This window comes from Hemitrygon akajei, chromosome 6 (assembly GCF_048418815.1).
Source record: "Hemitrygon akajei chromosome 6, sHemAka1.3, whole genome shotgun sequence".
Lineage (NCBI taxonomy): Eukaryota > Metazoa > Chordata > Chondrichthyes > Myliobatiformes > Dasyatidae > Hemitrygon > Hemitrygon akajei.
In genome coordinates this window covers 34847636-34862865 of record NC_133129.1, presented here as the reverse complement: position 1 = coordinate 34862865, position 15230 = coordinate 34847636, and the positions used below count along the sequence as shown (strand labels likewise).

At 41.6% G+C, this 15230-nt stretch overlaps 1 protein-coding gene across 17 annotated transcripts in view; it reads right to left on the bottom strand.

Moving 5' to 3' along the window:
- LOC140728939 (teneurin-3) overlaps positions 1-15230 on the bottom strand; it is a 2305574-nt gene that overhangs the window by 91628 nt on the left and 2198716 nt on the right. For all 17 annotated transcript variants that reach the window (XM_073048051.1, XM_073048055.1, XM_073048053.1 and 14 more), the window contains one exon: positions 3142-3358. In XM_073048051.1, coding sequence (XP_072904152.1) covers positions 3142-3358 — 217 coding nt within the window. The remainder of the gene's footprint in view (positions 1-3141; positions 3359-15230) is intronic.

Genomic DNA, 15230 nt, shown 5'->3' with positions numbered 1-15230 from the left:
CTATCAGAATCCCTGATTATTTTGAATAGTTCCATTAAGTATTCGCTTCATCTTTTCTACTCTGAAGGTAGCAATCCCAAGTTTTCTGGTCTTTGCATATACCTTGCTCAGTATAAATGCGTAATGGTGGCAAAACAGGAAGATTAGGTGATGAAGAAGGCATGTGGGATGCTGGCTTTCATTAGCTGGGGAATAAAATATATGAGCATTCCAGGTTTTGGAGATGAGAATTTAATGGTTGGCATATGCATAATGGGCCAAAAGGCTGTATAGTTCTCAGATTATGACTCTATGATAGCCGAACTTCCTGCTATATCCTGCCATAACCTCGTCACTTTGGCTTCCTGGCAGCCAGTTGGCACATTCAGACAGCTGCCTTTTGAGAAACTACTTAAAAACATGCTTTAAGGTTCCACCGCTGGTGTGCACCAATTTTACCCAGAATCCTATGGGCAAGGAGGTGAAAATCCATCAGAATCCTCCAGGTAAGAGACTGCCACCAGAGGGTGGTTTCCTCGAGGTCTAGTGTGAAACAGCTTAATTTCTCCTCTTTAATATCTCTTTTTTTTCCTTTTCAAGGTGGAAGGGGCTCTGCACTAAAACTACAGTTCTTTACAGCTGTGTTCTTCCGGAGCTCGCTGAACAGCTGTCTTTGAACTCCCCAGGGTAAGTCCTGGAAGATGCACGTCTTTGGGGTGAGGCCCTGTGGACGAACCGTTTCCATGTCGGTGTCGCCACCTGAGGCATCGCGGGAGAACTGAACATTACACTGCGGCAGTGGATGAGGCCATCACTCTCTCCCTCTTTCTCTCGAGGGTGGGGGAGAGCTTGTAGCCATTACTTGAGTCAGAGAAACTCAGAATAAAAGTGACATGGCAGACTATAGTATCATAATCAGCAATGCAGTAGAACAGAGTGATCTTGGAATAATGGTGCATCGTTCCCTGACGGTGGAATCTCATATGGATAGGGTGGTGAAGAAAGCTTTTGGTATGCTGGCCTTTATAAATCAGAGCACTGAGTATAGGAGTTGGGATGTAATGTTAAAATTGTACAAGGCATTGGTGAGGCCAAATTTGGAGTATTCTGTACAGTTCTGGTCACTGAATTATAGGAAAGATGTCAACAAAATAGAGAGAATACAGAGAAGATTTACTAGAATGTTACCTGGGTTTCAGCACCTAAGTTAAAGAGAAAGGTTGAACAAGTTAGATCTTTTCTCTTTGGAGCGTAGAAGGTTGAGGGGGGCTTGATAGAGGTATTTAAGATGATGAGGGGGATAAATTGAGTTGACGTGGATAGGCTTTTTCCATTGAGAGTAGGGGAGATTCAAACAAGAGGACATGAGTTGAGAGTTAAGGGGTAAAAGTTTAGGGGTAACACAAGGGGGAACTTCTTTACTCAGAGAGTGGTAGCTGTGTGGAACGAGCTTCCAGTAGAAGTGGTAAAGGCAGATTCGATTTTGTCATTTAAAAAAAAATTGGATAGGTATATGGACAGGAAAGGAATGGAGGGTTATGGGCTGAGTACAAGTAGGCGGGACTAGGTGAGAGTAAGCGTTTGGCACTGACTAGATGGGCCGAGATGGCCTGTTTCTGTGCTGTAATTGTTATATGGTTATAAGCTGTTTTTTGTTTTGGTGGGGTATCTCCTCTCACTGGCAAAGAGTGACGCCTTTCTGTGCCTTGTTTGTGAGAGAGCCTGTCACTTGTTGAATTGACGGGTGAACAATAGCTTTTGTTGTACTGCAAATCATGGACTCAATTGGGGGCTTTACTATTGCTTGCTTGGCGTGTGGTAGGCGCTGATGCTTGCTGCTAAGATGTTGGGGAAGGTAGATGCCTTGCTGGCGCTTGTGCATGGGAGGGGAGAGAGTGCTGCTTTGGGGTTCTAATATTTTTTCTGTCATTTGTGATTTAGTGTTCTCTTCTGTTTTTGAGCATGTCTACAAAGAGTAAGAATTTCAGGTTGTATACTGTATACATTCTCTGATATTAAATTGAACCATTGCGTCAGAAGATACAGAGGTTGAGAGAGAACATGATTAGGCTGATCTTTGATGCCCTGAAGTTAACATTCTTTGACCAATTTGACATCTGAAGAGTACTTCTTGGTAGAAGTCCCAGTGGCAGATGGGGTCTGAATGATTGCGTCCCAGCAGGAACACAGGGTTCAGTGGAGTACTAATGGAAGCTGTGTGACCGTACCTAATGGGGAGCCATGCCCATCAGGAAAACGGAAGTAGCCAGAGGCAAAAATACCGAGCCAACATGCTGCCCTGGGACGCTTCACGTAAATGCTAGCAAGGAAGAAAGGGAATATTGAGTCTTCCACCATTAACTGAAGTTGGCTTAGTGAAGTTGAATGAGATATTAGTAAAGTTATTCAGTTTGTTTGTGGGAGTATTAGTTAGCTACAATAACTGTCCTGTTGATGTGTCGTATCCAGGAATGAGGCTTATAATCACCTGACTCAAAGACCAGAGTACTGAATCAGTCTCCTTTCTAGGAGACGTACAAAATAGGTCGATGAACTCAGCAGGTCGGGCAGCATCCGTTGAAAGAAGCAGTCAACGTTTCGGGTTGAGACCCTTCGTCAGGACTAAAGAAGGAGGGGGCAGGGGGTCCTATAAAGAAGGCGGGGGGAAGGTGGAAAACAATCAGAGGAAAGATCAAGGAGTGGGGGAGGGGAACCAGGGAGGGGATAGGCAGGAGAGGTGAAGAAGGAATCTAAGGGGAAAGCACTATGGGTAGTAGAAGAAGGCAACCTCTCCTGCCTATCCCCTCCCCCACCCCTTGATCTTTCCTCTGATTGGTTTTCTCTCCTCCCCCCACCTTCTTTATAGGGCCCCTGCCCCCTCCTTTAGTCCTGACGAAGGGTCTCGACCCGAAATGTTGACTTGCTTCTTTCAACGGATGCTGCCCGACCTGCTGAGTTCATCCAGCTTTTTTGTACGTCCTGATTTGACCACAGCATCTGCAGTGTACTTTGTGTTTAGAGGAGACTTGGATGCAATTCCATGGCTTAAGTGAGAAAATAGCTTGGACAAACTCTATTATTAGACTTTAACAACATAGACAATGCACTCGACCGCTGTGTGGATGGAATTATCTCCTCCCATTCCAGCACTAACAGACTAACCTGCTGTTGAAAGGATTGTCTCCAGGTAGGACATGACTGCTGTCCGGTTCAGTGAGAAACTTAATTCTGTCATGGAAGGACCTGGCAGCTTGTTGGGAGGGCGGCTGCTGGCTTTGGCCGATTATGTCCAGTGGGTCTGGTGATCCGCGGCAGTATGGCTGGTTTTGGCAGGCGTTGTGTAAGCAGCAGTCGGGATCCATACAGTCAGCCAATCCGTCTGCAAAATGGGAAAAGCATTCAAGTGTATAATGAGCATAGTCAAAGAATGAGAATTAATAACATGTTTAAAACAGCAGTTTGTGCAATTATTTCAACATTTATTCGAAGTTACAGCAGAGGCCTTGCATTTATTAGCATATGTACATTCAGTGACCTCTTTATTAAATATCTCCTGTACCTAATAAAGTGGCCACTGAGTGTATGTGCATTGTTTTCTGCTGCTGTGGCCCGTCTCCTTCAAGGTTCAACGTGTTGTATGTTCAGAGAGGCTCTTTCGCAGACCGCTGTTGTAACATGTGGTTGTCTGAGTTACCGTTGCCTTCTTGTCAGCTTGAAACAATTTGGTCATTTCCTCTGATCTCTCTCATTAACAAGCTGTTTTTACACACAGAACTGCTGCTCACTGAATGTTTTTTTTGTTTTTCGTACCATTCCCTGTAAATTTTAGAGACTGTTGTGTGTGAAAATCCCAGGAGATCAGCAGTTTCTGCGATACTTAAACTATCCCATCCAGCACCAACAATTATTCCACGGTCAAAGTCACAGGTCACATTTCTTCCCCATTCTGATGTTTGCTCTGAACAACATCTGAACTTCTTGACCATGTCTGCATGCAATTGAGTTGCTGCCTCATGATTGGCTGATTAGATATTTATATTAATGAGCAGGTAGGTGTCCCTGTACCCAATAAATTGGCTTATAATTTATATTTGAACAATAGCTTGTAATCTTTTCGGATAAGTGCCTCAAATAAGATAACAGGAGAAGGATGCCATTGCTGACAATGCTAATCAGCTAGTGCAGTATCAAGGCTGGAAAGTTTTAAACTTCTGACTTTGCAGAGAAAACTGTCAATCATAACATCGCTGCGGGATGCAGTCAAGCACACTGCAGAACATTTGGTACTCCTGAAATATTAATCTGTCTTTTGCTTGAAACATGTGAATGGAGCAGCTGAACCCCTGTCTGTTGGTAATTGGGCAAAAATAACAATCCCAGAATATTCACAGCATAAGAAAACACATCAACTATTTTGCCACAATTATCACCAGCTTCAATGCTCAAATGGGCGTTTTTATCATCTTCTATTTGCATCGGGAGTTTGTAGCTTCTGTTTTCCACCACTTAATGTGAAAGAGAACACAGCAATCAGTGGAGCTGTAATAGGGACAGGAAGAGCTGGAAACACTCGCCAGGTCAGGCAGCATCTGAAGCGAGTAAACAGGGTTTGCCTTGTCAGCTCAGCTGAGGCTGAAGCTCAGTCTTTCTCCCAAATAATCCAATGTTCTTTCAACACCAGAATGTCCGCAGTTTCTCTGGAACATCAAATAACGATCCAATGCCCAATTTATGCAAAATATGTTGAGATAGCAAGAAGGCTTCTGGAATTGAACCGCGGACATCATATTTGCATTCACTTTTTTAGATTCAGATTTGGAAGTACCCAGCTGCCTTTCTGCTCACACAAGCTTTTATTTCTGCATTTGCTTCTCTGAAAATTAACACTAGAGTGGATGGGGATAGAGAAAGTAATGGCAGGATGGTACCAAATTTCCACAGGGATGCTATGTAACTACATCAGTGTCCTTTACCCCAAGTCTAATATTTTCCCTTACATCTTTCATGATTGATGTCAACTTTTTAAGGGGATATGCCAGTACATGTTTGGAAAATCACTTGCATTTTGCTAAATGTATCACTTTAAATCTCATTTTGGTTATTAAATAAAGTAATCCTAGTTATTCCACTATATCATCTTCAGAGACAGAAGATACGTTAGGTTGCCTGCAGAATAAATACAAATGCAGCGTCGAGAGTGTTAAAAGCTCATTTTTAGCACTGCTGCTGCACAGTCCCTTCCCTCAGGAAATATAGAAGGAAAGTAGAAGAAGAGACTCTCAAATTCAGTCATTCATCTTTGTTAGTTTATGTAAAGCAAACGTACATCTGGCACATAGTCTGCAGGTCATAAAACAGCAAGAGATTGACACCCACAGAACTAATCAGCTGGAAATGCATTTTTACAAGCTTCTCGGAAAACATCAATCAGAAGTAAGAATCTCATTTTCAGCTGCTGCGAAGGAGCCCGAGTTTCTCGATGGTGTTTATCAACTACACGCCCGAGTGAGTGACGGATGACTGTGGAATTGTTTTCCCATGACTTGAGAGACGTTATTCGTCATTATTTGTTGCCCACATATAGCTTGCACTATTTACTGCTGGTGACTTGATTACACCGTTGTTCGCGGGGAAAGGAAAGGCATCCTCTTTTGCATTGCACGGCAACTGGAACGTGAGGGCTCCGCGGGCAATTGCAAAGTGCACAATGCACTGGAACTGAGTTGACCAAAGGACCAGGGCCATAAACATCGAGGGACCATCAGTGGAAAGGGTGACCAGTTTTGAGTTTCCGGAGGTCAACATCTCCGAAGATCTATTCTGGGCCCAGCGTACTGATGCAATTACAAAGAAGGCATGATAGAGGCTATATATAATTAGGAGCTTGAGGAGACTTGGTATCTCACCAAAGATGCACTGTAGGGAGCATTCTGACTGGTTGCATTATTGTCTGGTATGGAGGGGCCACTGCACAGGATTGGAAAAAGCTGCAGAAATTTGCAAACTCAGTCCGCTCCATCATGGGCACTAACATCCCCCACATCAAGGACATCTTCCAAAGGCAATGCCTCAAAAAAGCAGCATCCACCATTAAGGACTCCCATCACCCAGAACATGCCCTCTTCTCATTGCTACCATCATGGAGAAGGTACATTTCTAGAACTAAACAAACTACAAAAATATCTTTACAGCGAATGAGGCTCTTTTGAAATGCAGAAACAGTGGAAGGAAGGAAAGGGCAGACAGGTGTGAGGCAGCATAGCTACATTGGAGAAGCTGGAGATTTTGCCCTTAAAGCAAGATTAAGGGATATTTGACTGAAGTATGCAGGGTCATGTCAGGTTTAGACTGGGTAAATAAGAGAGAAGCCTTTTTCCATTAGCGAGTGATCCAAGGAGCTCAGAAGATGCATTCAAAGTGATGGGCGAAAGAAACAGAGCCATCGTCAGGTATTATTTTTGGGTTGCTTGGTACATGAACTCACTGCCTGTAAATTACTGGGAATGGAGTCAATTGGGATTATTAAAACCAGAAGGAAAATTATTTGCTGGGATATTGGGAACAAACAAGGCAATGAGAATTGTTCCACTGAGAAATGGCATGGCTAACACAACAATATAATAGTTCTATGATTCCAACTTCTACACAACCTTCCACAAGTAGGGGTAAAATAAACTGTTCAGATGAGGTCGACAGAGCGGTAACTACAGAGCAGAAGGTAAAACCCTGAAGATCTTCCTCAAATGTTAGTCCAGCTTAGCTTAATGTTGAACCATAAATATGGCAAATCTGACCATGTAGCCCCGCTTCAGTACTGGAATGGAGTCGCAGTATGAATTGTGGGGCTTGACAACAGCCGTCTGACCCAGAGACAAGAACGAGCAACATCGAACACCAATACTTCGTTAGTAACAGAAAGCAATCATTCACAAGATTACCGAACACCAGGAAAGTGTGGCCTGCAACTTTGAAAATCTGCTGGCATATTCAAAAGGGACTACACTAAAAAAAACTGTTTTCCCGTTAAATGTCACCAGTGGCCCCAGCAGTGGGAGGTTGCTGAGAGGTTGAGCTCAGTCGGAACTGACAGGAAAGAGCAGATGCATTGGTTGTCACTGTATACTGATATTCTAAGTGAGTTGACATGACTCCCACTGGATTAGGATGCATTTTTATTCAAAGCCACATCTTGTTTGCTATTTTTACATGTAACCTTTTATTTATTTTCTCAATTCCTTTCTGCCTCTCTATGCCCCTCTTCCACCCCTGGAGGTGGCTGACTGCCTGATTATGTACAGGTATGGAAGCCCTAATCACCTTTGCTCTATTGCTAATTATGCACGAGATGTGACAGTAGGTGTGCGGAGGCTGATTTTAACCCTCCCTTCCGTCCATAAATCGCTTTGACCCCTCTACCCATCAGGCAGGAGGTACTGCAGCATTAGGACGAGAACGGTCAGGGTGGGAAATTGCTTCTTCCCCCAGGACACAAGACGACCTGAACTCCCTACCACCGTCCAGGTGTCATCAGGCATGAAGCCCCAGTAGTGTTACACCGGCACTTTTAACTTGAGTCATAAATGCACTGTAGTATTTGTTAATTTACTAGTGGTGATATTACTTTGCTGTATATGTAATGTGTGTGAGTTATACGTACTATGTTGTGCACCTTGGTCTGGAGGACCTTGTTTCATTAGGTGGCATACATGTCTGCGGCTGAATAACAATAAACTGAACGTGAACTAGTACTTGTGGGTATAAGTGAGTTACATCCAGACTTAATCCTGGCCTAGCCTAATATCAGCGCATTTCCAGCACAGATGAGGAGGAAAAACTCGGTGAAGGTTCTCTTCCACAATGTACCAATATTAGTCCTTGCTGGAGTCAACAAGATGTAAATAAGCTCAGAATCTTCCTGGTCCTTTTGTTTGTGGATTCAATGTGTAAACCATTGGGAGTGTTTTAATTTTCAGGCTGCTAATGATATTCCATTAATACCCAGAGAACAGTACAGGCTTCTTCAATTATTTTATGCATCATTTTCAATAATTGGCTTAAGAAAAAAAGAATGATTTTTTTTTAAACAGAGTAAGTTTTACTTACCTATGAGATAACAGATCTTGAGTGAATTTCATATTGTGGCATTCCCAGATTTACAAGTAATTTTAGAGGCTGCTTGCAAAACTGGAATTGCCAAATATGAAAATTAAAATCACAAAAATTGAAACGAAAACAATGCAGAGTAAACAACGTAAATTTATATGAAGAGTTTATGGCCAAAGTCATGCCACAGTAAGACATAAGCCATTAAGACATAGGAGCAGAATTACGCCATTTGGCCCATTGAGTCTGCTCCACCATTTCATCATGGCTGATCCTTTTCCCTTTTAGCCCCAATCTTCTGCATTCTGCCTTTAACCCTTCATACTCTGACTAACTGAGAATATATCAAACTCTGCCTTAGATATATCCAATAACTTGGCCTCCTGTATGGATGAATTCCACAGATTCACCACTCTCCGTCTAAAGAAATTCCTCCTCGTCTCCACTCTAAATGGACATCTCTCTATTCTGAGGTTGTGTCCTCTGGACCTAGACCACCCCTCCACCCCACCACCGGAGAAAACATCCTCTCTGCATCCACTCTATTGAAGCCTTTCAACATTCGATAGGGGTACAAGTCTTTTTGTGATTGCTTTTGGTATGGTATGTATGTTTCACTGAGGTAATGTATAACTGTGGAAGTCAATCATATCATACTTATGTAATAAAGGATTTCCTGCAATCTTGGGACAAGAATACATTATCAGCTTTACTTGGACTCTTAATCTACACTTAACTTGAAAATGAAAAGACAGGAATAAAGACAATGAGTAACTAACACATTCATTGGCAATGAAATTTCCTCCCTCAGAAAGATTGCTGTAATGTATTCCATAACACAATGCTTCAAAATTTAAAAGGACTTGTTAATGATGTATGTTAACTTCTGAGATGAAAATATGATGCAGTTGAATTGTTTTGAACATGTTGATTCCTATAGTGGTGTGCTGCAGAGAATTTGTTCCTAAAATAAATTTACAAGGTCATGTGGAAAGCAAGGATGGGGACAACTAATTGGCACACAACTGTAAGCTCCTGCGCTTGAACAAAATATCTAATAACTGATGTAAATATCTGGGAAAATTCCCCATAAACTCCTGATCATCATCTGGGCACTTGAAACTTGAATCTTCCAGGATGCAGGTTTGAATTTCAGATTCAGATTCAGTTTATTGTCATTAAGAAACCACAAATGCAATGCAGTTAAAAAATGAGACAACGTTCCCCCAGAATGATATCACAAAAGCATATGACAAAACAGACTACACCAGAAAATCCACATAACGTTTGGCAATCTCTAATCCAGAGTCTGGAGAGGCTGCTGCGTATTAATATCACGCTACCATCTTAGCGCGTTCCCCGGAAAGGAGCTCCAAATCCCCCAGACAAAAACAAGACCAAAAATGAAAGCTACAAGACCTGAACAAAACCACATAATTTGCCGTCGCTCTCTGTAACAAATTGGTATGGTCTCCCCGTGACAGCCTGGGTTTCATCCCACAGTCCAACGATGTACCAGTTGGTAGGTTGATTGGTCATTCATTGTAAATTGTCCCATGATTAGCCTAAGGTTAAACTGGGAGGTTGCTGGGTGGCACGTTTCGAAGGGCCGGACGGGCCTATTACGGGACCATTACCTGATGCAGAAGCTCAGCAGACTGAGTCGCCTCTGGGATAAAACTGACGAGTTCTGTACAAGTGCAGGAAGCAGCACCAATGCAGACGGAGAAAGAGATGGAGATTGATACCAGAGAACATTTGGTACAAGGACATGGCCAACAAAAAGACAGGCATAGCTACAGCCCACATTTGCATAAAGTGAGAGGAGTCAAAAGAGAAGCTGTTCAGAGTAAGAACAAGTTCAGGCAGGCACATGAGTATGCCGGTGGAGAGGGACTGCTTGAATCTTTGTTGCAGAATAAAGCAGAATCCATTAAGACCTTGTTGATGGGGAGGGGGTTGGAGCTGTATAAAAACTGGACACATCCATTGGCAGTGGGAGCCAGGGATAACAACTGTCAAACTGGTGAAGGACATATGAGGTATCTCTGATGTAGTTGGGAAGGGACTGGATGAGGGGTGACGGGATAGAGTCAAGCAATGAGGATACAGGTTCAATGGGTCAAAAGTAGGCAGAAACAACAGGGAAGAACACAAGTCCCAACTGAAGCCTCTATTCCTTGAAGATCTGAGGGACAAGAAAGAGATCCCAGGTAGGTACATTACTTTGAAGGTACTGCTTTGTTCAAAGGCCTCACACTGTGCTGCAAAATTCTGTAGCTTCTCAATTTAGAAGCCAGTGTCCTGCATCACGGACAAGAACTACAGGAACTTAGAAAGGTTTATGTTGATCAGAAAAAATCCCTTAATGTTTGGATCCTGTGTATATTTGTCAGCCTGGTTCAATATAAAAGGTGGATAACTGATTCAACTTTTTCCAAGTGGAACTTCAAAGGCTTTATGAAGTCTAACTTAGAGAGAAGTGCCCTGAGTCAGTTGTTGAAGCAGGAGGCTTCATAGCAGGTTGCCACTAAGCACCCACAGAACATTATCCACCGGCACTTTGTTCTGGATCTTTCCTTATTCTGAATTTTAGAGATCATTTATTTTCTGGGTCAAAGAGGAAAAGATATTTTGTAAATTCCTGTTCCACATCACAATAGTGATTATGTTTCATCAAAAAGTATGTCATGAGCTAGTAAAGTATATTGAAAAGCCTTGGGTGTACTATTTAAAAGGATGTTTTCAATGTTAAAGTCAAAGTCTATTTATTATCAAAGTATGCAAATAAAAAAAAACCCAATAATAATAGTGAGAAAATGGGTTGAAAATGAGTCAGTAGGTTGTGGAATCAGTTTGGAGTTGAGGAGAGTGCGGTTAACCACGCCCATTCAGGAGTCTGATGGTTATAGGGTAATAACTGTTCCTGAACCTGGTGGTATGGCCCCTGAGGCTCCTGCCTGATGGTAGTAGTGGCTTGGCCTGGATGGTGGGGGTTCTTGATGACGGATGCGATGTTTTTGTGGCAGTGGTCCCTGTCAATGTGCTCAATGGTGGGAAGAGCTTCACACGTGATGGACTGGGCAATACCTTCCACCCTCCATTCCTGGGCATCTTTATCTGCCGTGCTACCCTTTAGTTCAACACCTACACATTCTAAGTAAGTCAATTTATTTACTCTTCATGAGTCACAGGCATCATTGGTAAGGTTGGCAGTTATAATCCTTGAACAGTGTACTCAGTTACATTCGGGGTTAGTCGTGGGTCAACAACCTTACCCTAGCTCGGGATTCTTTGCCATGCATTGTGCAGTTATCACAAAGCAACAAATTTCATGACATACACCAGTGATAATGGACCTGATTCTAGTTCTATTGTTGTTAGCTTTTATTAAATTACAACTGGCACAATTAACAGAATAAACTGTGCAAACACCAGAATGATATTTAACCCTGTCTCCAGGCACCTGGATGATTAACACAATATTGTAACCACTTGTCTACTCTATCTTGGAGCCATTCCCTTCTGAAGTTAAGGAAATCATTTGGTAACAGTATTAATGACAACAGAGATTTCTCATTGGACATCCTGCAGAACTTTATGCGTGTTAGAACAAAGGTTTTACTTGCAAACTTTCAGGAAGCAGCACAGGGACCACTGACGGAGAACTGGACATCCATTACATTATTTGAAAAACTAATTTTTAAACTGAGGAAAGGGGAAACAGTAATAAACTGAGGTGATGCTGACTCAGTAGCAGTGAGTCATCGCTGGCTCAAATCCACATAAGCCTAATGCTTCCAAAGTTGACAGTTGTATTAATTGTTTCCGTCCAAGCATAACTCTAACCATGTACTAACGGGGATAGAAATTGAAATGGTAAATAAACCACAACCTTTTTTTTTGCTAAAACCTACATATTAGTGACATATTTAACACCCAATAACATTACATGCGGGTAGCAGTGATTAATGGTAATGGCACAGTCTGGCAGGGAAGAACTCAATTAATGTACAGTACATTTATCATTGTCCACATCACTATTATAGTCAATGGATTAGGAAGTCAAGATTGCCACCCCAATGGGCAAACTGTTCATCTGCTTCTCATTAGTGAAACGCTATTAACCTACTTTCAGAGGTATTGGATTTGAATGTGTGGTGTCAGATTACTGTTCTGCACAATTTGAAATGAAATGGTTCCCGTATCTGCAACACCCAATTGAAACAGATGACTGAGGAAGCAAAGGCAATCCAGGGACTTATACACAACTTTACAGTGAGGGGTGAACCACATGCGACTGTATTACAAAGAGCCGATCAAGTTTCAACTTTACGTATTTATCCAAAAGCACTTTTAAACCCAGGCTCTTAGAAACACATGCAACAGATGTCTCCCATTTATAAATGTAGGGGTATTTTATTTAAATACAAACATAAGAAAAGATTTTCATAGTATTCTTTAGACCATAAGATAGGAGCAGAACCCGACCATTTGACCCATCGAGTCAGAGAGGATACCAAAAGATTTTTCAGATATATAACAGGCAAAAGAAAGGAAAGAGTAGTTATCAGATTGGTGGAAAATGACGCTGGAGAGGTCATAATGGGGGCAAACTAAATAAGTATTTTGCATCAAAAATGAGGAAATCTGGAAGTAATAATCCACGTGGTCACTGGAAAAATGAGCAAGCTCCACAGAGATGGCATCAAGTCAGAATTGAGCCCAGGTCTCTGAGACTGTGAGGCAGTGGTTCCATTAGCTGCAACTCTGTCACCAGGTTGCAAATTTCTCAGTAAGTGTGTGTTTGTAAGGGAAAATCTGTTATGTCTGACATCAAGACTCTGCATTCCTTTTCCAAAGTCATGCTAATAGGCTGCTTCAGTTTTGGGCAGCCTGATGTTTATCAGTAGTTTTGTCACCCTAACTCGGCGATATTTCACCGCTGATTATTCAATGATTTGCTTGCTGATGCTTCCCAAGCTCCCAATTTAGATTTGGTTGTGGGGAGACAGATGTGGGAAATTCTGGTACAATCTCTCTATTAACAAAAATTCATCAAAGCAACATTGTCTCAAAATTAAAAATCCACAAATTTACACTCTGAGAATCAGATTCAGAATTAGGTTTAATATCATCGGCATAGGTCATGAAATCGGTTAATTTAGTAACAGCAGTACAATGCACCACATGATAATATGGAGAAAAAATAAATAAATCAATTACAGTAAATATATATATGTATATCAAATCATTACATTAAAAATAGTGCAAAACCAGAAACAATAAAAAAAATCCTGGCCTGCTGATTTCCTCCACTATTTTGTGTATGTGTTGCAATAAAAAAGTGAGGTTATGTTTGTGGGTTCAATGTCCATTTAGAAATCGTATGGCAGAGGGAAAGAAACCGTTCCTGAAATGCTGAGTTAGTATTGTACCTCCTTTCTGACAGTAACATATAACTCAAAAGTAAACTTAAAAGATACACAATCTTAAATTTCATTAGCGAGTCTTGAGTTTCACGAAAAACCATGCCCTCTGAGGAGAAATTAAGCTGACTAGGTTTACACTCCCTTGTATTTGAGGAATGAGTGATCTCATCGAAACAACATTCTTATTGGGCGTGACAGGATAAACATAAGGATTTATCCATTATCAGTTACAGGCACTGCATTTTAAGATCCATTTCAACAGGCAGAATAGGCAAGGCTTAGAAGGATAAAGATTTAATGCAGGCAGATGAGATTAGTGTAGATAGGGAAATAGGTTGGCATGAATGTTGTGGGCTGAAGGATCTGTTTCTCTGTAGTCTAGAACCAGGGGTCACAGACTCAAAATAAGAGGGTGGCCATTCAAAGTGAAGATGAGAAGAGATTTCTTCATTTCGAGTGATGGACCTTTGGAGTTTTCGACACAAGAGGACAGTGGGGGTTCAGTAATGAAGTATATTCATGCCAGAGATTGGCAGGCTTTTGAATACAAAGGATCAAGGCTTAGAGGGACAAATGTAAGCAAATGGGACAGACTGGGCAGGAACCATGGTTGGCATGGAAAAGTTGGTCCAAAGGGCAGGTTCCATCCGTTTTAACAGGGCTTTGACTCTATGATAGAGGATTAATGCATGAAAATATACAAGAAGTTGTGACCTCATTACAGAGATATGACAAACCTAATGTTCTTCTGTATCTATTCCTGATATTAATAACAAACGATCCTATTGCTTTGTAAAGGCTGCAATCTTTTAGAAGCAAATTCCAACCACCCCTCAGGTAAAGGGAAAGTAGCCACTGTGTCCTAATACAGGGGCGAGAGTTGGTCGACACAGTGCTAACCTTAACTAATACCAGGCTACTAAGCATCAGCTGGTGTGTCCTGCCGCTTTGTTTTGTTCTTCATCGCTGATTCAGAGAATCTTGCCACAGGGGTATCAAGTCAAAGCAGAGGTTAAAAACACATTGCCAACAAGGGAAACATTTGACTGCAGAGAGGTTGCTATTGGTTGAGAGAGCATCGGAAGAAAATAATAGGAATTTAAAATAATGCAGTACTGCAGCTTCAAATCCATTTCCTTCTTTTAATCATTCTTCACCCCTCACTCCCCTTTTTTTCTGTGCGTCGTTTTTTACAGTACATTAAATTTCATTTGCTGCATTTCCAAAGTAACTGCTATTCCTATATTTCTCCACAATTCCCTTCAATGTGCGGAATGTGAAAATATCAATCCGGCTAATCACTTCGCCAGCACATTGTGTTTAATGAAAAACTCTCAGCATGCAGCTAAGTTCTGACTGATGTGGTGCTGCGTTTGAAGTTTGTTTTTCCTTATTCATTTCTGAAGGCTTCATTCAGTGCATCACTTTCATGCATTGTCTATTCCCAGTATGCCATGCAGATTTGAAGATGTATTGATTGCTTAAAGAAGAAGACTAGAACTGCAAAAAACTATATATAGATTAACACCATCTTGGAGCCAATTTATTACAGCCCCTATACCTGCTCTTTTCACAAGGCCATAAGAGGAAACTGGAATAATCTTTGGAGACTCTGTGCTAAAGGAATGTTAAGGACATCATGAATAATACAGTTTATTCCACTATTCATGACACAAATATTCCTTTAGTTTGTAACCTTCTGCATCTGGGAACAGA